General features: G+C 34.6%; 2 protein-coding genes across 2 annotated transcripts in view; one reads left to right on the top strand and one right to left on the bottom strand.

The window, feature by feature from the left end:
• The first annotated feature begins 5,741 nt into the window (after positions 1 to 5,741).
• On the top strand, positions 5,742 to 23,680 carry TDO2 (tryptophan 2,3-dioxygenase). The gene is made up of 12 exons (XM_004471654.5): positions 5,742 to 5,950; positions 6,174 to 6,279; positions 7,204 to 7,294; positions 9,872 to 9,942; positions 10,132 to 10,259; positions 11,488 to 11,674; positions 12,900 to 13,007; positions 18,549 to 18,660; positions 19,608 to 19,665; positions 20,755 to 20,834; positions 21,495 to 21,585; positions 23,110 to 23,680. Exons 1-12 carry the CDS (start codon positions 5,916 to 5,918, stop codon positions 23,261 to 23,263), a joined length of 1,221 nt encoding a protein of 406 aa, XP_004471711.1. The 5' UTR covers positions 5,742 to 5,915; the 3' UTR covers positions 23,264 to 23,680.
• The window catches only part of CTSO (cathepsin O), a 29,941-nt gene continuing 26,004 nt past the window's right edge, over positions 22,090 to 26,026 (bottom strand). Inside the window, exon 8 of the mRNA XM_004471655.5 lies at positions 22,090 to 25,884. Coding sequence (XP_004471712.2) covers positions 25,850 to 25,884 — 35 coding nt within the window. The 3' untranslated portion in view covers positions 22,090 to 25,849. The remainder of the gene's footprint in view (positions 25,885 to 26,026) is intronic.

Below are 26,026 nucleotides of genomic sequence, written 5' to 3'. Positions count from 1 at the left end.
GAAAAATGTCTTTATCATTTTTCTTCTGTCTTCGGTTACCTTTTAGATTTCCTGAAAACAACATATCAAAGGGTCAAAAAATTACAAATTGAAAGTAAATAATTTCTTTCTATTAAATTGTAATATTTTTTGCATTATTTAGTTTCATAATTGTAGCTGGCTGCCTTGCACATGATCATGGAGTGTTTAGCTGTAGCAGGTCAGTGGTAATGAGGAGTCTTTCCCACATTCTCATAGTCCTTGAGGATGCTCTATATTTTGGTAAGGGAAAGATATGCTCTGCTTACATTTCACTACTGATATAGCGGGGATGAATTTGTATTTATATTCCTGCCAGCACCCCATACTTCTGTAATTGTTCTAGACAAAAAAGATATGAACACAGCTGAACTTTATCAATATACAATTTCTCACACCTAACAAAGACCAAATGTCATCAGTGGGTTCTGTTGGAAGTGAGGTTTCACAGTTGTATGCATAGACAAAAGTCCTGGGAGAGTTGAGGCATCACACAGCCCTATGATTGTAAAAAACAAAACTTAGAAAAACCTACATAGTAATTGCTATAAACGGTTGCATTGTGGCTGACCACATGGTTTTAACAGAACATTAAATTAAATTTGTGAGTTTAAATGTATTGCATGCAAAGTTTTCTTTTTGTATATTTTATACATTTACTTGGCTATCAATATTCTTTAACAGGAACAACATTCCCATGTCTGATATTATGTTCAGCTACATTTGCCCATGGCGAATTTTTCTCATCATATAGTGCTAAGAGTGTCTCAGAGGGCAATTCCCTCATCACCTTCCCATTCCTTATAATTCCCTGTCTCAATGCCCTGTTTTATTTTCTACATAGCCCTTATTGTGATTTAAAATTATCTTACTTCTTAAGTTGTTTTAATTTTTTATCGTCTTTTCCACCTCCTTGTAAGTATTAGCTTCATGAAAGAACAGATCTTTTCCATCATGTTTACCATTTTAACCCTGGGAACTAAAAGACTGCTTGCAGGGTTGTTATCATGATCAACATGCAGCATGAGTGATGAATTTATATAACCTTGTAGTAAATTTACTTGAAATCAGTATCTAAGATTATGTTAATGGATTCATGATCCTTGGATAGATGATGGAACTAAATGACTTTTAATATCTAAGTCTTAGCATGTATTTTATAATACCTAGGAAAGTGTGAAATAAATAGTAGTATGTGGAAAATATTATACTAAGCACTTTTTTTTGCATCAAAGATATGACTCCTTGGTGTCCTATTGCATTAGTCTGTATACATTTCTTCCAATTTGACTGTTTAAATCTGAAGCAACTTTGGAGCTAGTGAGATTTATTCTATCCTAACTGCCTCACTTCCTGTAGGTACTAGCAAACTGGCCATACGTAAAAGATTCTGGGTATTGGACTTACCACACTCAGCTAAGATGGAGGTGAAGAAGGACAACCACCACACCATGGAGCCTAGAGTGATTACAACTGAAAATGGGAGGATTGCATCCAGCATCCAGGTGGAATCTGAGCCTCCTCTTGACATAAAGGTGCAATGGACACAACCAATCCAGTGTCCACATAGAAGAGGTGGCATTGGATTGGGAAAAGTGGACATAATGGACAAAGGGTATGGGGAAAGGCAGGAAGAGATGAGAGGTCGAGGCGTCTTCGGGACATGGAGCTGCCCTGGATGGTGCTTCAGAGGTAATCACCGGACATTGTAAATCCTCACAGGGCCTACATGATGGAATAGAGGAGAGTATGGGCCATGATGTGAACCAATGTATATGAGGTGCAGAGGTGCCCAAAGATGTACTTACCAAATCCAATGGATGTGTCATGATGATGGGAACGAGTGTTGTTGGGGGGGGGAGAGGGGGGGTGGGGGGGTGGGGTTGAATGGGACCTCACATATATATTTTTAATGTAATATTATTACAAAGTCAATAAAAAATAAAAAAATTAAAAAAAAAAAAAAGAAAGTAAATAGACAACAAAAGAAAAAAAAAAAAAAAAAAAAGATTCTGGGTATTGCAATTTTGTCCATGTAATAAAAGAAAAGTTGAAATCAAAGTCAAATTAACAAATGACTACTAACAAAATTTCCTTATTTTATGAGATAATTAAAGGTATTACTACATTTACAGCAGTGTAAAACATGGAATTTTATCCTGGAGAAAGAGGAGAATCAGTAAAAGTGTGTTTCTCAAGTCTAACAGTTGGAATTTAGAAGGCAGCTTGTATAGGAGAAAGAGCAAGAACTCTAGAGTGAGAGAGACCTCAGTGTCTCTCCTGGCCCAGCCAATTACCGGCAAATAGAGGCTTGGCAAAGTCAGTTCTTAGAAGGGTAAATGTTTGAACAAATGGAACACCCCTGCACTGTGCCTGACTTATAAAAGGCATTTCAAAACCAGCAGTTCTTCTCTCCTCTTTTTTTACATCTTTGCCATCCAGTTGCACAATTTGCTTCACAAAAACTTGACCAATTTAGGAGTGATCAGTTCAAACTTGGACTCATGAGAATTCAAAATGCAAAGAAGTAAGTTAAGTGCAGTTTGATTAAGTTTTACTTAGAAGGTGTCCAGCAAAAGTTGTTGATTAGATGGCCTGTGTGCCAAGATTTACATATAAATATGCTACATTCTATGATACCCGACATTTCATATCTTAAAGCTCATCCACTTTCATCTACTACCCATGTTTATTCCTACCTATGCTTCCCAAAGCTACCAATAAGCTACTTCTCTGCTAGACACCTAAGCCTTTCAATTCGTCTTTGATTCTGTTGAACAGAGTGATGCAAAGAGGAGATTCAATTTTGTTTGAAAATGTTTGCCCTGTTCTTGTTATTTACCTGGCTCAGTGTTAGGTACAGAAGATTCCAAGGGAGTAAGACACAATGCTTGTCCAGGGGAAATATAGCTTAGAGAACAACTCAGGTAATGACAATTAAATGTGCTAAGCTAAATATTTAAATATGAATCAAGTCTTATGTAAACACAGAGAAGGAAGAAATTACTTTGCCTGGGGATATCATGGGGAGTATCCCAGGGAAGCATTATTTGAAATGTGCTTAAAAGAATGAGGAAGCATTTAGTAGATGGAGGGCCAGGGAGGTCACTCCAACTATGGAGAATTTAGGAGATTCCAGGATTTAATCTTCCTGCTCTGGATTTATCATGAGGTACTTGGGTGAGAAGTGATGGGAAATGAGGTCTGAAAAATCACATGTAAGAATGTAACATTTTGGTTTTATGCTAACAAGTTTGGATGTTTGCAGATTTTATCGAATGTTTAAAGAGATAAGTTTATCTTGGTAGTGCTAGAATTCACTTCCCTCCTCCTTTTCAAAGAATAGTCTTTCTATTTGAGCATTTTGCAAATTTTCCTGTCTTGCACCTCCTTTAAGAGTAATAATGGTTTGAACCATATGAAATGGCAACTATTCAACAATTTTGACCTTCAAATGCATCCATTTCATATGATTCAAACCATAACATAGCATATATATTATCATATATTGTATCATATCAATAAACTATTAAATCATATATTAAATTAAATAATATATTGAATCATTTATATCATATCATATCATGGCCACAGTACCAAAAATTTTTCATAGTTTGATTTATTTTATTGGCTGGATAAAATGTGCTTCTTAGTACTAACAAATAGCATTTGATTTTTTAAAAGATTTCTTTCTTTTTCCTTTCCACCCTCTCATAGTTTGCACTTGATGTGTCTGTTCGTCTTCCTTGTTTCTTTAGGAGGCATGGGGAACAAACCCAGGACCTCCAAATGGGAGGGAGGTGCCTAATCGCTTGAGCAATTTCTGTTTCCTGTTTTGTTGTGTCTCTCATTGTGTTTTTCTTCTTGTGTCTCTTGTTGCGTCATCCTGCTGTGTCAGCTTGCCACGTCCCCCCATTACACCAGCTTCCTGTCTTGCTTGTCCTCTTTAGGAGGCACCAGGAACCTCTGCTCCCTACTTTGTTGTGTCTCTCATTATATTTTTCTTTATTTGTCTCTTGTTGCAACTGCTTATCATGCCTGCCTGTGGCTCCAGCTTGCTGTCTTCTTTAGGAAGCACCAGGAACTGAACCACAGACCTCCCTTGTGGTAGGCAGGAGCTCAATTGCTTGAGCCACATCTGCTCCCTTGGATATGACTTTTAAAAAGTCTTTTATTAGTTACGTAATGAAAGCAGAATTTGTTGACAAATTTTAAATGACGTATACTCTGATCTGGGGAAAAAATGAGCATTAAAATATTGATAGGAGTTTTACTACATATATTCCCCCAATAGCAGGCAAAAACAGATTTCATAAACTTGTGTTTGAAATTGCTGCAATTTACATTTAAAATATAAATTTTTTATAATTTTCATGTATTTTTAATAGGTAATGAAATAAAATATAAAATTTTCGAGGGAACTACATATAAACACATGTCAACATATTCCAGATTTGTTTATATTTGTTCTGATTCACCAAATACAAATATTTGATATTTGAATGATTAGTTTCTGTGTTGCTAATGAAAACCATTTAATTGATACTACTTAGGAGATCCAAGAGGAATGCTATTAACAAAAATCTATTTTGTTCCTAGGATGTCTAATTTTTCTAATCTATAAGGAAGAAAGGTTTTCCTTATTTATCTTACCAGTATGTTGACAAATAAATGATGGACATTTTTATTTATTTGACACCAGTCCAAAAGGCTTAAAGAGAGTAGAATATATTATTTATCTACATTCTTTATAGATAATTACCAGTAGAACAACCAAATAGAGGAAGGAGATGCTAAGCAATGTCTGTGTCCAGTCATTCAGTTTGGGGCTCTGTATTAGTCAGCCAAAAGGGGTGCTGATGCAAAGTACCGGAAATTTGTTGGCTTTTATAAAGGGATTTTATTTGGGGTAGAAGCGTACAGTCACAAGGCCCTAAAGACTCCAACTCAAGGTACCATAAGAGGCACCTTCTCACCCAAAATCTGTTGCCACGTGTTGAAGCAAGATGGCGGGTGATGTCTGCCAGGGTTCAACCTTCCTCTTTCCTCTTAAGTCTCAGTTTCTGATCTCAACTGTGGGCTGGAGAACTCGTCTCTGCCTGGGGCTTGTTTCTTTCTGGGCTCAGCTTGCTTTTTTTTCTTCACAAGTTCAGCTGTAAACTATCAAGCAAATGTAATGTCTCATCTCCCTCCAGGGCTGCAGCATCAAAACCAAGTTCTCCCCTCTGTCTGTCTTTCTCTATGTTCTTGGTATGCCACTAGAGAACAACATTAAATAGTACCCATTTCAATTTGAATGCAAAATGTTGGGAGCTTAGCTCTTGATAATGATTATATAAAATATAAACAAGAAGAACTCTGATGGCTGGATAAAAAGTGGAGGATTGTCTCTGTTAGACACTGAATTTCCCTCCCAAGAGACACTCAAGTTTGATTTTTGGTTAAAGAGTTGCAAGAATATCCAAATGCGAGAGGAAAAAATATTTGTTTTTTACAAGCTCATCATCTTATATACCTTAACACTATGTTAAATGTGTTCTTGGAATTTAATAGTTAAATATCCTAAAAAAAAACGAAACCAAACTTGTCCGCAATTGATTTATTTGATGTTTGTTACTTTGGACGTAAACAGATCCTGGCAAATCACGTGAATCAATTTGGCAGGTTGTCCTCAATTTTGTTGCAAACAAATGATCAGCAGTATAAAACCACTCTAATGTTGACAGGAGTCTAGCTTCTTTTCAAATTGAAGTGAAAGCCCAGTTAGGAGGACAGGAAAAAAAGCAATTGGGTAGTGCAGGGTGAGCTGTGGAGCTTCTGGGAAGGTCATTTAGATAATTCATTAGGAGAGACAAACCTATCTTGCTTCTCAAACTCTCAAACCGTGAATCCTTGCCATGAGTGGGTGCCCGTATTTAGGACACAACTTCGGGTGAGTATTTCTCTCTCTTCTGAGTGTGATTAGACTCTTAGAAGAGCCATGTATGAGAACTTCAATTTCTGAATTTAAAAAGTATTGAAAACTGCTTCCATTATTTGCTTGTTTAATAATCTACTCCGAAAAAACAAACTTTAAGAACATTGATCATCCATTTTATTAGGTAACTCTTTTCTCAACCTATTTTTTTCTTTCTTTTCATCTATTGATTCTGCAGGTATGCTTTTAAAAAACTATCTGTAGACAGCAGTGAAGAAGACAAATCACAAACTGGAATAAATAAAGCCAGCAAAGGAGGACTTATCTATGGAGACTACCTTCATGTAAGTGTCCGGGCTCAAGATTTAGCTTCCATTCTTAGGCATGAAAATCTGCTCAGTGACATTTTCATGTTGTTTTAATTTCTCTCTCACTAAATAGTATTCTGGGTAACTCTGGATCTAAAGACATCCTTCTTCATTCAAATTTATGCTTCTTCAAATTTTGTTATGTCAGTTCGGAAGACAGATGAAAATTCACCTCTCCAGCAGAGGTACATAAGAGTAGGAAATTCAGGGTCTCAGTAAAAGATTATAAATGATGAAATAAAGTGTAGATAGAAGGCAGGAATTTCACAACTTGTATAAGTAAAAATTGGTCAATCAATTCCAACCTAGGTTAACTGAAAATACATCCAGAAAAAAGTACACTTTTAATCCTTCTCAAAAAGTAGTGTTTGATGCACTAAGAGTTTTCTTGAAATCATCAGTTCATAAAAGAAGTATGTTAACAAAAAAGGTATTTGGAAATTATTCTGGGGTAAGTTTCAGTCTGTCTTCTATCTCCTTTAAAAAGTAAAATGATTAGTACCTTTGAGTTTCCAAAAGGATGAACTGAAGAAGAATATTAAGAGCTTTTCAGTTGAGGATCTTTAAGAGAATAAAATGATGGCAGATGCACGGTCAGTTAAGCATGTTATTAAGCTTTTACCATACTTATTTCATAAAATAGGAGGGATATTACTTCTCAGTGCGTTTAATTAGCATTTACTGTGATAGAATTCTCCCAAATAGAATTTTTATGGGATGAATAAAATTCACAAATTCAACTCACCCTTTATGCCCAGACTCAATCATGATTTTTAAAATACAGATCGGTTCCAAGAATTTGAGCATTTGGCAGACAAGTTTTGAGACTTGTGTTCTACTTATTTTCAAATTTGATAAAAAACTAAGTTCAAAATCAGCCTTTCTATTTTTCTTTTAAAGTTGGAAAAAATTTTGAATGCACAAGAACTTCAAAGTGAAATAAAAGGAAATAAAATCCATGATGAACATCTTTTCATCATAACTCATCAAGGTAAGTTACACAAAGGGTGTGAGAGTAACTATTCCACAGACATTTCCCATCAATAATGAGGACAGCTCCAATTCGTTTTACTATTAGATGGTGAAAGATCAAGGAAATCACCTTTGTTTGAATACTTGAGACTATTTTGCTGCCAGACAAATTCTCACAAAACTTCCTTCTGGGGTTTATAAAAATCTTTATGGGACTTCACTGCTAATTGGGTCACGTGGCACTTTAGCTTTGTCTTTCATTCCAAGGGTAATTTTCATTTCCAGAAATTTCACAGAGAAATGGCAAGCGAAGATGTTACTATTCCTCATCTTGGAAGTTTAAAAAACTATTTCTAGAAACCAAAACATTCAAATTTCCTGTGGATTTATATAAGCCTATGAGACAAGAATATGAATTTTGCCTATGTGTGTTTTTTTTCTCGGTCTACTAACTTCTGGTGGGTGGTTTCAAGCTTATGAGTATAGACTTTAGGAGTTTAGAAGGGTCCCTGGACTCTTTGAAACTCCGCTAAACATCTCATGAATATGCATATTTATGTATCTTAAAGAGGTCCAAAATACTAAGAACATTTACTCTAAAGTTGTTGGTACCATAATACTCTCCTGTGGTTGACTAGAAACCAGTGCTGGTCAGTGACCTTACCTGGACATGCTCCATTGCCCCACCAATTCTGTTTCATTAAATCAAGTCTCTCATCATCCCTCACTGATTATTATAAAAACTCCTTTCAGTTAAGGAAATAAAAATGGAAAACAATTGGCTTAATGTATTACTTCTGTCTTTTGTTTGCATTTGTATTGTTGATTTATACCAGAGCAAAATCAATGAAAAAGGAATCGGAGCTGAGTAGCCCAGATTTGGAATTAGAAAACTGTTGTAGAATCCCATCTATCCCTTTATAAACTGTGTGAATGTGAACAAGAGCTTAGGTCCTAGAACCTCCATCTTTGCATCTGTACATGGGACAATTATTGTATTTCCTCATTCACAGAATTCTTGTGAAGTTCAAATAAGATAATGTACATTAAGTGCTTAGCCCAAGGACTTGTATATAATAAGCACATGACAAATCGTCACTATCATTCCTGGATAGGGAGATTTTCCTGCCATCCTACAGTTATGACTTGTGGGTAGGGTTGCATGGGACTAGCCACATAACATTAAACCTGAAAAATAGGTTACAAAAACTGATTGGCAAATTTTTGATTTGCTCTTTGTCCAAATATGAAAATTAGCTCACCCCCAAATTTCCTTGAACGTAATTTAAAGTTAGATTTGGATTCCCCTGATGAATACAGAAACATAACTTTTACCTATACGATAGTTTTAAATAAGATGTAGTAAAGATTTCTATTATTGACTTTCTGTGTTCATCTAATAACTACATTGAATGTTTAATTTAGTTAACCATGGGATAATTACTATGTGTTTTCTTTATGCCGAACACGGCCTTAAGTACTGAGGGGCAACAGGTGAATACGATCAAGTCCTTAATATATAGGGAATTGCAAGCCTATGGGGAAGACAAGCCTATGGGGAGAACCATTTCGTGCCTGCCATGAATAATCTGGCAATACACAAGAGTCAAAATGTCTACTTGCATGTAACATAGTAATGCATATTTTAAGATTGTTTATCATAGGCTTCTACTTGAAGGTGGGTAACTAACCATTTTCCAGATGAGTCAACTGAAATTCAGGAAAACTAAGTTCTTCACCACAGGTGACTTTGTTAATAACCTCAGGTGGATTGATTCCAACCATGCTTCTTCCAATATGACATGCTGTATCACTTCTCATCAACAGCAATTTTATTGTTTAGATGGCCTCTAGCAAAAGGGAAAAACAAACTTTGAAAGAAAGGCCGTGCCTAAATCCTTTAACGGAAATACTTTGGCAGCATTCAGGTTTAAACAAATAACCTTAGACTCAAATGGATATTCTGAAAGACGGTATACTGGATCATTCTGTATCATTTGCAATAAATAAATAAATAAAGCTGCCCCTGAGACTTAGCCAAATTTGCTGCTATTGTTTTATCACAAGCAACTGGACACTTTCTTATTTGTTTTGAGGCTGTAAGTTGTTAGGTGTTTCACAAATAAACAAAGCAAAACACTCCGTTTTAAATAAATTTGCTTTAAAATGTCCAAGTCTTAAATTCCTACAGTCTTTGACTTAGTTTGGTGGATATTAATTTTTCAGTTTATAGCCAAAGTTGAGTATAATTTCTGCTTCCCCACATACCTCCAGCTTCCATACAAGAAGTTATAATTGGGCTATATGCTTTATCCTCAAAAGACCTTAATGATAAGTTGTGTTGAGAGGAATAAGTATAGTAATAATGAGCATAAAGCATATGGATAATGTGCCTGGCTTATTAAAACATTCATTAAAAGGAAACTATTACAGCTATTTTAAATATTTCTGGCATAAAAATTGGTCTCTATTGGCCTTTGTTTTATTCTAAAGTCTCATTTGCTTTTCTCTTTCACTGTTATCCATGTCTCTCATATAATTATACTTAAAGATGCTCTCCATAACTTTCCCACTGATGATGGTTTTCTTACTGCAGCTTATGAACTCTGGTTTAAGCAAATTCTCTGGGAATTGGATTCTGTTCGAGAGATCTTTCAGAATGGTCATGTAAGTAATCATGTTGGTATTGGTTGCATATGTTTTTTGGAGAATATAGAAAATATCAGTGAGCAAAATTTAAAAATTTAACATCAAATGGTAGGGTTATTACTTAATAATGCTTTGCTACTTACAGTTTGTTTTGCATCTTCTAGAACTCGGAATTGATTACTCAGTGTTTTATTTCCTAATCATTAGGTCAGGGATGAAAGAAATATGCTTAAGGTTGTTACTCGGATGCACCGAGTATCAGTGATCCTTAAACTACTGGTACAGCAGTTTTCCATTCTGGAAACAATGACGGCCTTGGACTTCAATGACTTCAGGTGTGCATCTGTGACTTTTTGTCTTTTATAAATGCAATAGTATTCATGTTTTCATTCTTGAGTGTGTCATGTCACATTAAAAGACTATTTTACTAACAGTGCTTTGATGCTATAAGCATTTGGAGGGTATTTAAATACAGGGTCTTTAAGAAATTATTAAGAACATTCCACCATTGATTTTTACATACAAGCATAGTATGACCAATATATTTCAGTTCATTATATGCTTTGTTTTTTTCTGAAAAAAAGATTTTAGACAATTTACCAAAATGATTGACATGGCTAATAAATCAAAGATAATTGAATTTAAACTATTTTTAATTAAAAATCAAAAGGAAACAGGAGTGATGTATAAAGAAGCATGTCAATTATGCCAATCAAAGGTGTCAGTGTAATTTACAGATTGAACCACAAATCTAGTTCTAAATTGCATAACAACCAAAGTCGAATGGAATTAAATGACACAATGACAAAATATTCACATATATATCTGTATCTATATGTATAGCCATAGAAAAGACAAATCGTTTAATGAAATTTGTGGAGAAATTTTTTAAAGAAATTTTACAACAGGTACATTATATGATTAAGAGGCGGTGTCCTCTCCAGCATGTTTGACTCTCAATGGAAAAGTAGTAGATTTCCTTTGAGGTGAATTTAAAATTTTGGTATCTTAGAGAGTATTTGATAATGGAGAATTATATAAGAGTTTGGGTGGTTTTGGGGGATGGGAATATTAACATTTTTTGAGTGTATATCATGTGTTTAACAATATCCCATGCTTTTACTTGAGTTTGAATTCATAATATTACTAGCCATTTAGATTAATAATAATGTTCAAGGATGTAATTTTTGGTGGGATTGAATCATATTTATTTATAAAGACTTTTTTTTAGCATTGAAGAAGTTTACAAAATGTCCAATGCATCAATCTGTCTTCTTGGGAATAAAGTTAGTGTATATAACACACACATATTATATTTCACAAACTATATAAAGTTTCTGACTTTAGATTGATTAACAACTGTGATGCATAAATAGCTCTTTTTCTTTAGTTCATCAACGTCCAAATCATAGGTCCAACTAGAGGTAGTTGTGTGTCTCCTATTCTTGGTAATAACCAGGAGAGCAAAACTGGTGACCTCTCACAATGAAATAAATTATTGTAGGAATTTACATCAACTGCTTCTTTTCTCTTCTGCTTTCCTTCTCTCATTTGTTTTCACAGAGAGTACTTATCTCCAGCATCAGGTTTCCAGAGTTTGCAATTCCGTCTATTAGAAAACAAGATAGGTGTCCTTCAGAGTTTGAGAGTCCCTTACAACCGAAGGCATTATCGAGATAACTTCAAGGGAGAAGATAACGAACTACTACTTAAGTCTGAGCAGGAAAAAACACTTCTGCAACTAGTGGAGGTATATGAGCAAATCCTCTTTCTAAAAGTCTAACTCAGTGCCTCTTATTAATTTAGGTTCTATATATCTGAATTTAAAAATTCATATCAAAATTGGGTCACATGTGTTTAAATAAGAAATAATTTTTAAATAATTAAATTGTAAAATTTAATTTATTAAAATACATTAAATATTAAGCACTGTTCCAAGAATTTCAGAAATATTTACATAATCAATTATCTGTTAATAGCTACTAAACTCTTCATCTTTTTAAACAATCTTTTCAAACTTCCTTACTTTTAATTAGCCGGTTTTAAACTGTGATTAATTATTAAATGACTTATATTTCTTTAAAATATTCCATATTTGTTCTTTTCTACCTGTTTTGTATTTTTCCTTAATCAAACTATATTATTAGGGGTATACACTTCATAATTTTTTTCCCTTAAATTGAGATGAGATTCCTTGTGGGTCTCTAAAGAGTCCTCAGGAGTTATTAATTTGTTTCTTCAAAATACATTAAAAAATAAGAGTTGTGTGGTCTGGATTTCCTTCACAAAGGCTTTGGCTGTACAAATTAAATTTTTCTTCCAATGAATTATACTGTGCTCAATCCCCTGGCTACTGTAAATGTGGATTTAGGTTAATATTCTATAAATGATGTCATACATAAGGGATTAAACAGGAAGAAAAAGACACAAAGCTAGTTTAGAAACTAAAATGAGGTTAAATGTGAACCTATAGATACATGAGTGGAGTTTTATTCCTAGATTAAGAAATTTTGTGGGGTCTTAAAATAATTGTGTGGTTGGTTAATTTCAAAGTTACTATGATGCAGAGTTTCTGAATTTAAAAGAGGTTATATCTCACACATGTCATCATTCCATTAGCCACTAAATCGTAAAGTATTTTGGTAACCAGAAGACCTTATTAAAACAATGTTTAGACATGATCAGAGATGTATAGAAAAATTTGGGCTTTCTATATTCATGTATATCTTAAGAAATAAAGAATAAATGATTTTAATGATTAAGATTAAGAAGATGAGGTATAATTGATTGCTGTTTCATAAATGAAGAAAATGGAAAAAAAGAACAAATATTTATAACTATAAATATAGCTTATGATATATACTCCTAAAAACCATGAAGATTTCCTTTTTCAATTTCATAAATGTTAGCTGTAATGTATTCTATACATTAAAAATTCTTACCATTTAATCACTTAAAAATCTTATTTTCTTAAGGCATGGCTGGAAAGAACACCAGGTTTAGAGCCACATGGATTTAACTTCTGGGGAAAGTTTGAAAAAAATATTGTCGAAGGCCTGGAAGAGGAACTCCTAAGAATTCAGGTATTTATGATGCCATGAATAAATATGTTTCCTATGAAGAAATATTAGGAATTTAATTTTAATCTTTCCACAATTTTTTCTTAATCTTTCATTTTATTTACATTCTTTTATATTCATAAATATATTAGGTTGGAGGGTATTACATGATTTATTTAATTTTATGTATGTGCAATGAAAATTATACTAAATTAAGGAATCTATTGTAGGCAAGCTTTCGTCATAGGCCCTTTTTTTTCATTGCTATTGAAAATTCCGCCTTATGACCAATTTTAGGAAAAATCAGAGACATAAAGCACCAATCACCCAAAATATATTTAGCCACATAATTTTCCTTTCCCATTGGATCCTTCCTAAAGTCACACTGCTTGGGTTCATATCTTACCTCCACTTCTTTGCAACCATGTAACATTAGACAAGTTACTTAACCTCCCTTTACGTCACTTTCATCTTTGATGAAGTAGAAAATAAGATTATCTACCTCATAGAATTATGGGCATTATAGTAGATTAATATTTCTCACACATTTTAGAGCAGTATGTAGTATAATTATTTCATCTTCCATCTAATCCTCAGTCCACTTCAATTTGATTTCTAGCTTGTAGTTGTCCATCAAAGGGGTGCTGACGTGAAGTACCAGAAATCTGTTGACTTTTATAAAGGGTGTTTAATTGGGGTAAAAATTTACAATTACAAGGTCCTAAAGAGTCCAACTCAAGGTTGCTTCCTTGCCCAAGTCTGTTGCCATGTATTGAAGCATGATGGTCACTGGCCTCTGGCTGGTGTCTATCTTTCCTTCTGTACTTCTTCCTCTTGGGTTCTGTAGGCCCAGCTTTTTTTCCCCCCTATTTCAAATATGTATATTTTGCATAGATTTATTGCAAATCATTGCATCAAATATTAACTTGGACATACATGAAAATATCCATTCCTTCTTTTCCTAATGCATTCTTTTTTAAAATTTTTTTATTTTTATTTTTAAAGAAGCTTTAGATTACATAAATGTAACATAAAAAATATGAGGGATTCCCATATGCCTCACTCCCACACCTTCCCACACTTTCCCACATCAACAACATCCCTCATTAGTGTGGTACATTTGTTACAATTAATGAACACATATTGAAGCATTGCCACTAACCATGGATTACAGTTTACATTATAGTCAACACTCTGCCCAACACAATTTTGTAGGTTATGACAAAATATACAATGACCTGTATCTGTTACTGCAATGTCATGCAGGACAAATCTAATTTCCCAAAAATGCCCCCATATGACACCTATTCTTCCCTCTCCCATCCCTCAGAACTTCTGGTGGCCACTGCCTTTATATCAATGATAGGAGTTCTTCCATTGCTAGAACAATAATAAATCTATAGTAGTATAATAATAAATCTAGTTTTAGTCCATTATTCATTCCCCAATCTTGAGGATTTGGGGATGGTGATGCCCACTCTGTTTCTAATTGAGAGCAAGCTTAGATCTCATGGGGCAGGTGGATGGAACTATCGTGCTTGCAGTTACAGACACTCTCTTTTCCTTAGGATTGGTATTGGCCATCATCATCTCCTTATTAGTTGTCCTGGGTGAGTCCAATAAACTGGAGAGTAGGTGTTGCAACTCTGCTGCGATTCAGGGCTCAACTGGCACATGTATGGACCAAAGGTTTAAGTTTCTGGGACATATTTTTTAAGTATAGTATTAATAATAGGTTCAAATGAAACGGGCAGAAGAGCCATGTGTAGAGAACCTATTTAAATGAGTCTAATTCTGTTAAACTGGGAAGCATAAATTCCAAAGAAAGGTCCACTGACAGGGTGTTGAGTTCTTGAGTTGTCTGCCCTGCTTATAGTTTCTGGATGTCTCTAGAACCCTCAAGAGCCCCTCTCTTTGAGGCGCTGTTTACAGTGGGCCCAGCCTCTGGAGGCTTCGTACTTCAGTGAAGTCCTCTCTCTCCTGGCACAGGGCTTGTCTCAGGGCTTCCTATAAAACTGTAGGCTCTCTTCCCAAAGTCAGCTGTAAGCTATCAGTCAAAATAGTTCAACTTTTCCCCGGGCTTTAGCAGTTTGAGCCTTCTTTCTCTTACATGGCTAGATCAAAAACGACAAAGCTCTCTGTTCCAGTGAGAAGAGAACTGACACTTTCTCTTGAGTAAGTGTCAGTTTATATGAGACCCAACAAGGGAGTGGGGACTCAACCTGAGTCACACCCTCTGACACAGTCAAATCAAATGCCCTAATCTTAACAGGCAATCTAATCAAAGACGTCTCAGCTGAATTTAACTCGAAGTGTCTCACACCCAGAGAAATAGATGAGTTTACAAACATAATCTTTCTCTTTTGGGATACATAAAATAATTTCAAACTGCCACATAGCCCCCGCATTTATTCATGTCCTCCATGTACATAAATCCAATGGCCAGTTTTTAATCTTCATTTTACTCAATAACTCAGGAGCATTCAATATTAATGACTACCTACTCTTTCTTCAACATTCTTTTCTCTTGGATTTGGTGAAAAAACACTATTTGTTTTAAATGAATTCTCTGGCTGTTATTTTTCTAGCTCCTTTACAGGATCATATGTCTTTCTCAGCCTAATAACTGGTTTGGTTTCTCAGATTGGGTTAAATATTTTCTCTTCTTTCTCTTTACTTTTTTTTTTTTTACCACATGATCTTGTTTACACCCATTGCCTCAACATACCAAAATTCTCAATGGTTTATCTTTATCTTCATTTGTCCTTAGTTTCACATATTACACTTAACACCCTACTTCCTATTTTACCTGGTTCTCTTAAAAGCACACTGGCCAAATCAAACTTAAGAGTTTTCCCTTATCCACTCTCAGGCAACTTGGTCTTTTCCAAGTGGAAGAAGTTTGTCTCCTACAAAACAGATAACTTGCCAAGACAGACACTATGAGAGATCTTCTTCAGTTCTGAACCATTTATTCATATCACCAAATGGCTCTGTAATATCTCCCTTTAATCTACCACCACCACTCAATTCCAAACTGTCACTGTTTTTCACCTGTACTGTAGTTAATAGCCTCTCATCTGATCTCTCTGCCTTCCTAGTATAACTCCTTTCTAATACATTCTCTACAATGCAGCAGTATGAGTAATTCTTTCAAAATGGAAATCAGATCCCATCTCCCTTTCATTTATAACCTTTTAGTATCTCCCCATTGTTCTTAGAATAAAGAAAAATTTCTTTAATGTGGCCTCACAAGACCTTTCATGATCTCATGTGATTCAACCAGAATATAATCACAGTTCTTTTATTAGATTGTATTTAATTCTTTGAATTTACCATATTCCCTTTCAGCACATAGCCTTTTTACCTGTTATTCTCTGGGCCTGGAGTGTTCTTTCCTAGGTAACTGCTTCCATTCCTTCAGGACTTGACAGAATGCACTTTTTCAGGATGGTCTTTCCTGCTCTCCATATGACTACACATAATTTATTGTACTAATACTAATCCATCTTAGCACTTTCCATCACTGAAATTTTATTGGTCAGTCAAAGTGGTGCTGATGCAAAGTACCAGAACTCTGTTGGCTTTTTAAGGGTATTTATTTGGGGTAGATGCATACAGTCACAAAGCCATCAAGAGTCCATCTCAAGGTACCATAAGAGTTACTTGCTCACCCAAAGTCCTTTGCCATGTGTTGTAGCAAGTTGGAGGGTGATGTCTGCAAGAATTCAGCCTTTCTTCTTCCTCTTCAGGTTCTGGGATCCCAGCTTCTTCTGATCTCAGCTGTAAGCTGCATAAGACTCGTCTTTCTCCCTGGAGCTTGTTTCTTTCTGGCCTCAGCTGCTCTGGTCTCTTCACAAGGTCACTGTAGACTATCAAGCTCATTTCTCTTCCTGAGGCTTCTGCCATGTCTAATGAACTGTTTCTCTTCCTCTGTGTTCTTCTCAGTGTATCTGCTTTCGTGTGTGTCTGTTTTATCAGCCCACCAAAGGGGCTGATAATCAAAGCTGAGTCGCACTCTAATGATGTGTTTGAATCAAAGCCCTAATCTTAACATAATTTAATCAGACTTCTCAGTGAATCTAATACAAAGGGTTATCACACCCAGAAGAACAGAACAGTTTACAAACATAATCTATATCTTTTTTGGAATTCATAAATGATATCAAACTGTAACAGCAATTTAATGCTTGGATGATTATCTGCTTAATGTCTTATTGCCACTGGATTACAAAACACCACATAAGATCAGGAGACTCAGTTTTTGCTCAGAATTGTATCTTTCCACCTAGCAAGACAAATGGCACAGAACAAGTATTCTTTTAACTATTGAGAGAATAAGTACTTAATTGGCAAAAATATGCATACAGGTGCAGTCATTCTGATGAAATGAAAATAATTGGGCTTATTCATTTGTTCATGGTCAAGTAATTGGTTGTAACTAGAATATGCTTTGTGGGCAGGAAAACCAGAATATCCTTTAATGAAGCAATAGATACAAAATGAATAAAAAATAAGGGTGAAATTGTCTAACAAATATTGTTCACCTAATGCAGTACTGAAAATAGAATTTCAATAGAAATAATATTTCTTCTGGACAAGAATTCTTAACTGTCTTAAGTGGTATTACTTTGCCTCCTTTATTAAATAATTCCTGCCTAAAATTTGATCATTATTGATCACTTGTAGTTACTTCCAGTTTTGTCCATCTGAATCCATCTATCATGATATTTATAAAGGGAATATTTGATCTCAATGAATTATCTAAACTTAAATAAAAGTATAGAGTCAATGAGTGTGTGAAAGATCCCTTCTCTTAAGCCATAATTTCCAGTTTGTAATATTGTTAGGCTTCCAGGCAGGGCCTTTATGGGTAACTGGAGATGGCATGAAGAAAATTTCAACACGAGAGTTAGGCAAACTCACATTTATTACGTTTGCAGAGGTCAGGAGCCAAGGCCAGTCTAAAGTGACACAGACCCAGCTCCCTGTGCTACAGTTTCACTCTTGTTTAAATACCCAAGTTACTACTTAGCATTTGCTTCGATTATGATTAGTTTTTATACATATGGATGAATACACATAGCTGGTTATATAATTGTATGATTAGTATGTTCAGGAAATCAGCTTACACAGACATTGCATGATCAAGAAAGGGGCAGATAACTCTACCCCTGGGTGGGAATTTTACTGTGTTAATTAAGCAAGTTGAAGTGAGGACAGCAAGGGGCTGCTTCTTCGCAGTCCGGCGAGCTGGTTGAAGCTGGTTTTCATACTTCATTCCTTCAGCAGGATATTCTTGACCACCAAAAGTGGAATTTGGCACAAAGAGAGGGTTGCATTTCATTACCTTCAATTCTTTTCTTTGTATCATAGCAACAGGGGGAGAAACAAGTTACTTTCAGCATTCGGTCATCCTACATCCGTCAATATTAGATGATATGCTAAATATTCCAAATACACGTCTTCTATAACTGGGGAGTCCATTTATTATAGGCAAAGTTTTCTAAATTAAGAATCTGTTCTTTCTCATGGGAATTAATTAATACAGCACTTTCTCCAAAGGCTAAGGAAGAGTCAGAGGAAAAAGAGGAACAAATGGCTGAAATGCAGAAACAGAAAGAGGTCTTACTGTCCTTATTTGATGAGAAACGGCATGAACATCTACTTAGTAAAGGTAAGTATTTTAGTGTGAATTCAAAATATAATTTTATAAGCCAATCAATCCTTACTGGAGGAAAATACAATGAAAATTGGTAAGCTGCTCATAGAATCAAGAATTAGGTAAACATTACCTACATATAGGTTCCTATGCCCAGTTTATATCAATGACTTTCAAAAACATTCACAGTATGTGCCAGGTATGAGGGATACCAGGGTAAATTGGATATGGTTCTTCCAGTAGCTCACAGCATAATGGCGGAAGAAATGAAAACAAATCATTGTTATTGTAAGTTCTATAGTAGAGGTTGCGAGATAGAGAGGCTTTGCAAAGGATGTGTTTCTCAAGTATGTTTAATGATTTGAGTACAATGCATAGTAGTATATGAAGCTCATATTAAATTCTATAACCATAAAGGTTATTAGTTTTTATAAAATGAAAAAACTCATTAAGGGATGACAAAATCATGTTTTCCTGCAGTTAGAGGTAAAGCCATTTCTAAGAACACTTATGAGAGTTTATATAATAGTTATGCACCTTGAAGGCAAATAAACTAACTCTAGTGAGAGAATGTTACTTTCCAAATGAGACTTTGAATGCATCTTGTTTAATTTTTTGAAAAGTCTATAATCATACCTTAGATTATTTTGGAAATTAAGTACTTTCTATGTTAGTTTTCCTAACATGACTTTTAAAGAGTTTGAGAATTTGAAGTGTGTATGTGCATGTGTATATATACATATATATGAATATGCACAAAGGTAAACTGAATATCTATATTTATATATATACTTTACTTTTGTAAATCCAATGTTAAAAATGTTTTAAATAATAGGCTTCAAAATGTAAGTTAAGGGATTGTTTTATAAAAATATAAAGCATTTAATTATCTGTGGTAATGATACCAAATTTAACACGACTGCTCTAAATTACTTACTAGACTAAACCGATGTATTTTGCAGGTGAAAGACGGCTGTCCTACAGAGCACTTCAGGGAGCATTAATGATATATTTTTACAGGTAAAAGCAAAGCAGAAGAGGAGATGCAGATATTAAAATTGAAAGAGTAGATACAAGAAATGAAGTATAAAGCTTATGAATTGCAACCAGAGATTAATATAGTTATTTAGTTTTGGACTAAAACTTAGATAACTGGTAGTGAGTTTCCTTCTGTACTGGGTAAAAAAATATATACACAAATTATTCAAATGTCCATTTTTATTAACTTCTACAAAGTATTATGCAATATTAAGCATTAAGTTGGATCTACCTTAGAAACTCAGTCATGCAATATGTTCTGTCATTGAACGATGTGTGGACCTTTTCCTGTTTTATAAAATAAAAATAGACTAAATAGAATGAAATCACCATGAAGTTTTGTCCTGTATATTCAGCAATTTCAAGGAAAATTGCCTGTTGTTTAAAGTGTTTGAGTTATCCCTCAAATTCCACTTATCCCATGTATGTATGAAGTTTCTAGCATCATATTTCAGAATTAAATTCATCAGAACAATGGCAGAATAGCCCCAAATACCTATGCTTACTGGATAATTCTTACTTCCTTCTATCTATTTAATGTTAATCCTCACAAATCTATTTCTTCAGAATGGCAACATAAAAACCTTGTGTCTTTTTCCTAATCTCTTCCTAATATATGCCACTAAGATTTTATGTTCCAAACAGAAAATGTACTAAGAGAGTTGAAAGGTTAGGTATGAAAACTTAAGTATTTAGAGGAAATAAAAAGCAATCTTTGTCCTTGTGTATTAATATATTTGAGAAGAAAAAACTCTTTTGACTATTGATAGCTGGGAAAACTTGTGAGATGTGTACATGCCTGTCTTTTATAGAGAATCTTAAGTCAAGTGCAACTCTGGCTGGTTACTTCATGCATATTACATGGGCTATCCTAGGTTCTTCACACACATCTACAAGCTGAGTACTATTATTCCCATTTTTAAAACGAAATTCAGACTGAGAGTGTAATCCAAAACTGCACAGCTCCTAAGAGGCACAGTTAGCATTTGCTTCCAGGGTCAAATGACTATAAAATTCATACTCTAACGCACTGGATTTACTTGAATAGATTTTTTCTTATTTTTCCCTTAGGGAAGAACCTAGATTCCAGGTTCCTTTTCAGTTGTTGACTTCTCTTATGGACATAGACATACTCATGACCAAATGGAGATGTGAGTTTCATGCCCCCCGTATCTGCACACCCATCCGCCTTCTCCTCATATCCTATTACTTTGCTTTTTCTGTCTGAAACCTCATTCCCTGTCCCTTTCTTTCCTTGTGTGTGTGTGAGGTGCTTTTTAAGATCAGCCTATTCTCCAGGACCAGCTTATCCAGCAGGTCCAGAGGGCCTGGTGCCCAGGGCCTCGGTACTTTTGGGGATCCATGGAAACATCTTACTTTATTTTAAAGTCAGAAGGAAAAGTAAGAACATTTTGGTCTAAGAAAATGCTTATTTAATATGATATTAATATACGCATCTTTATGTCACTGCTGTCATAAAATACAATTCTTGATAGATTTCTTGTTAGTGGTAGAAAGGGCCATGAAGGCAAAAGTGCTTATTAGGAAAGTCATATTTCTCCACTCTTTCTTATTGAGTTCACAGTTTAAATGTAATGTTGAATGGAGTAAAACGCATGAAGCCTGGACTAAGTAGGTTGCTAGGCAACCTAAGGGTCTCAGCTGGCTCTCACCTTGAACCTTCCCTATGGCCAGCTGATAAGATGTCAGCTTTTGCTCTGAGACAGTAAACATCACCAGCCCCTTGTTTTCTGAGCATTGTGGAACCAATGGCAAATTGTTTCTTGGAGTAAATGTGTGTGTTTTCATAGATAACCACGTGTGCCTGGTGCATAGAATGCTGGGCAGCAAAGCTGGCACTGGAGGATCCTCAGGCTATCACTACCTGCGCTCAACTGTGAGGTGAGATGGGGGAAATTCACCTTCTGATCTTGGTAGAAGTCAGCAATTCCTCATTTATCCAAATATGCATGCATTAGCTAGGAAACTTCATTGATCCTTGCTCCTGTCTGAATTGGTTGCAACATTAGATTATGCTATTTTAATCAGACTCTTTGGGGGTCTTTGTATAACATCATTAATTATTAAAGTTCATCATTTTGATCATGTGTGAAAGAGATACGGTTCCAACTGCTGAGTGACTTATGAGGACACGAAGGAGTTAATAGTTTTACATACAAACAGAAATGTGATCAAGTCATTTGGGCTGAAGAAATAAAACTGTCATTATTAATTCCACTAAAGCTGTCTTGGCCAGATGGGTGGCAAAGCAAAAAGTCATCCTTGTTTCCTGATATGACTATTTTGTATTATTAAATTGACTTCTATCTACTTCAAAGAGTGCCTTTTTCATAATGTTTATAAGGAAAGACATTAACATTTATTGATCACTTAAAACATGCTAGAGAGTTTTCTAGGTCATTTTTATTCAATATTTTCTTTAACTTTCAGAACATTATAGATAAATGGCTGATAGAGTAGATAGATACATATACATATGGCATGTCCAAAGAACTTACAATTAATTTGTTTTCATTTCCCCTTTTGTTAAATATTTTCACTTTCCCCAGGAAAAACTCTGTAAACATGAAATAGTTAATGATTGTCTACACAAATTGAGCACACATGACAAGACAGTAGTGGGAATAATTAATACAAAGGCAGTTACTTGCAGTTTTTATTTTGTAGTAACTATCTCATTTAACCTTCATGGAGGTCCGGAAGAAGGATTGAAATTTTTATTTTCCAGAGTTAGGAACTGAACACTGAGGATTTAAACAATTTGTTCTAGATGGTAAAGGTTTATGTGCTATAAAAGTATTTGAACCGACATTCATTTGACTTCAACAGCAAATGTTCTTTCACAATAATAATGCAACAATGTTCAAATAGGTGACTATCAAACACAAACACCATTTTAAAAGTTAAAACAATTTTTATAGATATTCTAACTCTCTGGTGCTCTTACAATTAAGCCATTCATGGCAGTTACTTGTCAGTTACTTTGCAGTTGGGAAATATTTTTCCAATGGAAAACTAAGAACTCCGTGTGCTTTAAATTTATTGTTTTGAGTATCATCTTTTAAAAGTCAGAAAGGAGAAAACACCGTTATCTTCATGAAGGCAGGGTGACAATAAGACTAGGTTTTAAGTTAGACCAGTCTGGTCTGGAGCAAACATATAATACTGTTTTATGGGCATGCACTTTGGCGATGTAAGAAGAACTAGGCAATCTTAATACTGATACTACATAATAGTGAATATATTAGATATTACATATACTATGTAAAAAATAATACTTAATCTAAAATTGAGTATTTATTATTTATGACATAATGTAATCTTAAAAATGAAACTTTTGGATATAAATTTTTAAACATTTCATATTAATGAATCTAAAATGTCTGCTTATATGTATTTTTCCAGCGACAGGTACAAGGTATTTGTAGATTTATTTAACCTTTCAACATTTCTGGTTCCACGACACTGGATACCGAAGATGAACCCAATCATTCATAAATTCCTTTACACGGCTGAATACTGTGACAGCTCTTACTTCAGCAGTGATGAATCAGATTAAAATAAGTCACAAATGTATGAATATAATTGATTTCTCACTATATATTTTTTTATTTTCTATGAATTTTCATGAATACATGGTCCTAATGTAATATGTGTATATACATAGTTAAGCATTGTTGTGCTTTGATTCAGTGCTGGAAGTTATTTTATTACATTGCTTGTTACAAGATTAAGCATTAATATCAGAAATAATTCAGTTAAATTGTAACATTGCACAGACTGTTTCCCTATTAATCATTCAATTTCCCTTGATGTTTATCTAAATGTAGCCACTAAATGTAAGCATTATCTTATTTCAAACTTTATAAGCTTGTAGTCTTCAGCAATTTCAAATATTTTATAAAAGAAAATGTTTAAAGACTTTTATTCTATCAAAAAATTTTAAAAAATAATAAAAACTAGTCTTTTTACCTTGCATTGTCTTTGAAATGTTGCTGTATTTGTTAGTACTCTTGAGGACCAATGGCAGAAATCTATCTGAAGCTTGCCTAGAGGGGATTTATTAGTTGATTGCTCCAGTGGTTCACAGAATGGAAAAGAGAATTGTCCAATAAGCCTTAAGAAGATGCTTGGGAGCTCAGAGGCCACACAGGCTGGATCCAGTTCCTAGGATATTAATGTGCCTGGCACACTTTGAGAATCCTGTGTGTCTTATTTCTTCTTTTCTGTAAGTAATGGCTTCATTATTTCCACTTGCAGACCAACTCCTACCTCATGCTAGGCTGCATCCTCCAGAATTTTTGGACTCACAGAAGGGCAAAAGAGTTCTTTTTCTCCCCAGCTCCAATGCCTGTGGCCTGGGAGGTGGACTTAGCAAGCTGGGGTCTCAATTCTGGCTTGTTCTTTACTACTCATGTATTCTGGAACAAACACCTTAATGGCCCCAGTTTCCTATTATACAATGGGGATAATAATACTTTTTCTCATAATATTTTATAATGAAATATGAAGAACTATGTTAATAAATGTCCTGTTACCAAATACCTTGCAACCTTCCATTGCATAGCAGGATTGAGGTAAGGCAAGTAGCAGTTCCCTCAAAGGATTAATGCTCTTTCCAGAAGAAAGGAGAGGTAGACAGACCAAACAATGATCCAGTTCATGTCTAATAAAAAGTAATAGACTGAGTTTAGATGAGAAATGGGATCGATTTTTCTATTTTTAGATGTGCCCTGCTATTGGCAACACTTAAGTTTCTGTTATGGGAGAGAGTATATAATACCATCAAAGGAATAAGAAAATGTACATCAACCCTTGAGTGATTGTCTATAACGAGCAGCAAGTTCTTGATGGAATCAAACTATTCATTGATCTTTCAATGATAAGTTTTTCCTATAATAATCATGTTGTGTAGTTTGTCTCTAAATTACATGTAATTGCTTTTTCCTACATCACTTGTATGTGCGAGTGTGTGTGTAATTTGTGCATGTGTGTGAACCCATACCTGTAGTGATTATACTGAAAAAATAGAAAGGGAAACAGCATGGCAGTTACAGGCACTGACTTTGAAATCAGCAACCTTGGGTACAAACTGGTTCTGCTCTTTATTCACAATTTACTCTATTACAAACCATTTCCCCACTAAACCCCCTTTTCTATCTATATAATGGGGATAGTGGTACTTCAAAATCCTTTGGTTTTTCTCGTGAAGTATGAAGAAATATGTTAATAGACGTCCTCTTACCAAAATGTCTTGCAATCTTTGAATGAATGCTACTTCATCAAGAGTTATTGCTCTTTTAATAGACAACATGATTTGATTTAATTCTTTATTACTGTATGTCTATGTAAGACTGAACTATGGAGCTGCAAGTTTTTTTCAAAGAATATGTCAGTCATTTTTCATACAATGTCACAACAATGTATAGTGCCAGTTAATACCCTTGCCCCTATTCACACTTGCTTCTAGCGCTGATACACTAAACTGTCCTTAAATGAGCCAAAAAACCACTGCAAGATTTAGGAAGTTAGTATTCACTTTGTGATGCATATGAAACAACATTCAGGAACATGTTGATGATATTTATTAGAAATCTCATTATTATGTACAGATCTCATTGCTTTCCTCTAAATCTTACTGCATGAACTTCATCCATTTCAGAGAGCTGCTAATATAATTGTGAGAGGCACACATACTTTGGGTAGCCTCTTCTAAGGCTGGAGATTACGATGCCAGGAAGGAAAACAAATTCTTATTGCCTCTTTAATCCTACCTGAATCATCTCATTAAAAATAAATGACAACAACAAATAAAGAAAAATAAAATAGATTTTTCAATTTGGAGAGATAAAAGATGTTTCTTAACTAAACCTCTCAGAGTAGAAAATGATTCCACAGATCCCCTCCCAGAAAACTGTGCCAATGTTCTTCCAACTGAGTTCAGATGTCCAACTCTCTGTAAGAAGGAACATTCTGCAGCTAAGTATTTAAAGTATTCTGTTCAGTCTTCCCAGGCTCCCATCCTAACTGGTAGGATCTAGAATCTTCTGTGGATAGTTGCTGAAGTCTAAAGATGAATAATGTGTATATTCCATTTCATTATAAAAAGCTTCATTTTTGTACTTGTTTCTTGATCTGCCCTATATCACACAAATACAGCAGAAACAGAATCTGCAATACCTAAGGGAAAAAAAATAATTAGTACTATTCTGTTTCCTCTTTAGATGCTTTTTTGAAGGGTAAATTAAAACATATTTCTCATTGGGTTAAAAAAATATCTACTAGGAAAATAATTTAATGGAATTAGCATCCCATTGGTGCA

Source organism: Dasypus novemcinctus, chromosome 1 (assembly GCF_030445035.2).
Source record: "Dasypus novemcinctus isolate mDasNov1 chromosome 1, mDasNov1.1.hap2, whole genome shotgun sequence".
Classification (NCBI taxonomy): Eukaryota; Metazoa; Chordata; class Mammalia; order Cingulata; family Dasypodidae; genus Dasypus; species Dasypus novemcinctus.
Note: the sequence above shows the minus strand (reverse complement) of the source record. Positions and strands in the feature narration are given on the sequence as shown.

Coding starts and splice junctions, on each gene's coding strand:
- TDO2 (XM_004471654.5), top strand. CDS start 5,916: ATGAGTGGGTGCCCGTATTTAGGACACAACTTCGG. Junction 7,295..9,871: donor TTTCATCATAACTCATCAAG/GTAAGTTACACA, acceptor TTCTTACTGCAG/CTTATGAACTCTGGTTTAAG. Junction 9,943..10,131: donor AGATCTTTCAGAATGGTCAT/GTAAGTAATCAT, acceptor CCTAATCATTAG/GTCAGGGATGAAAGAAATAT.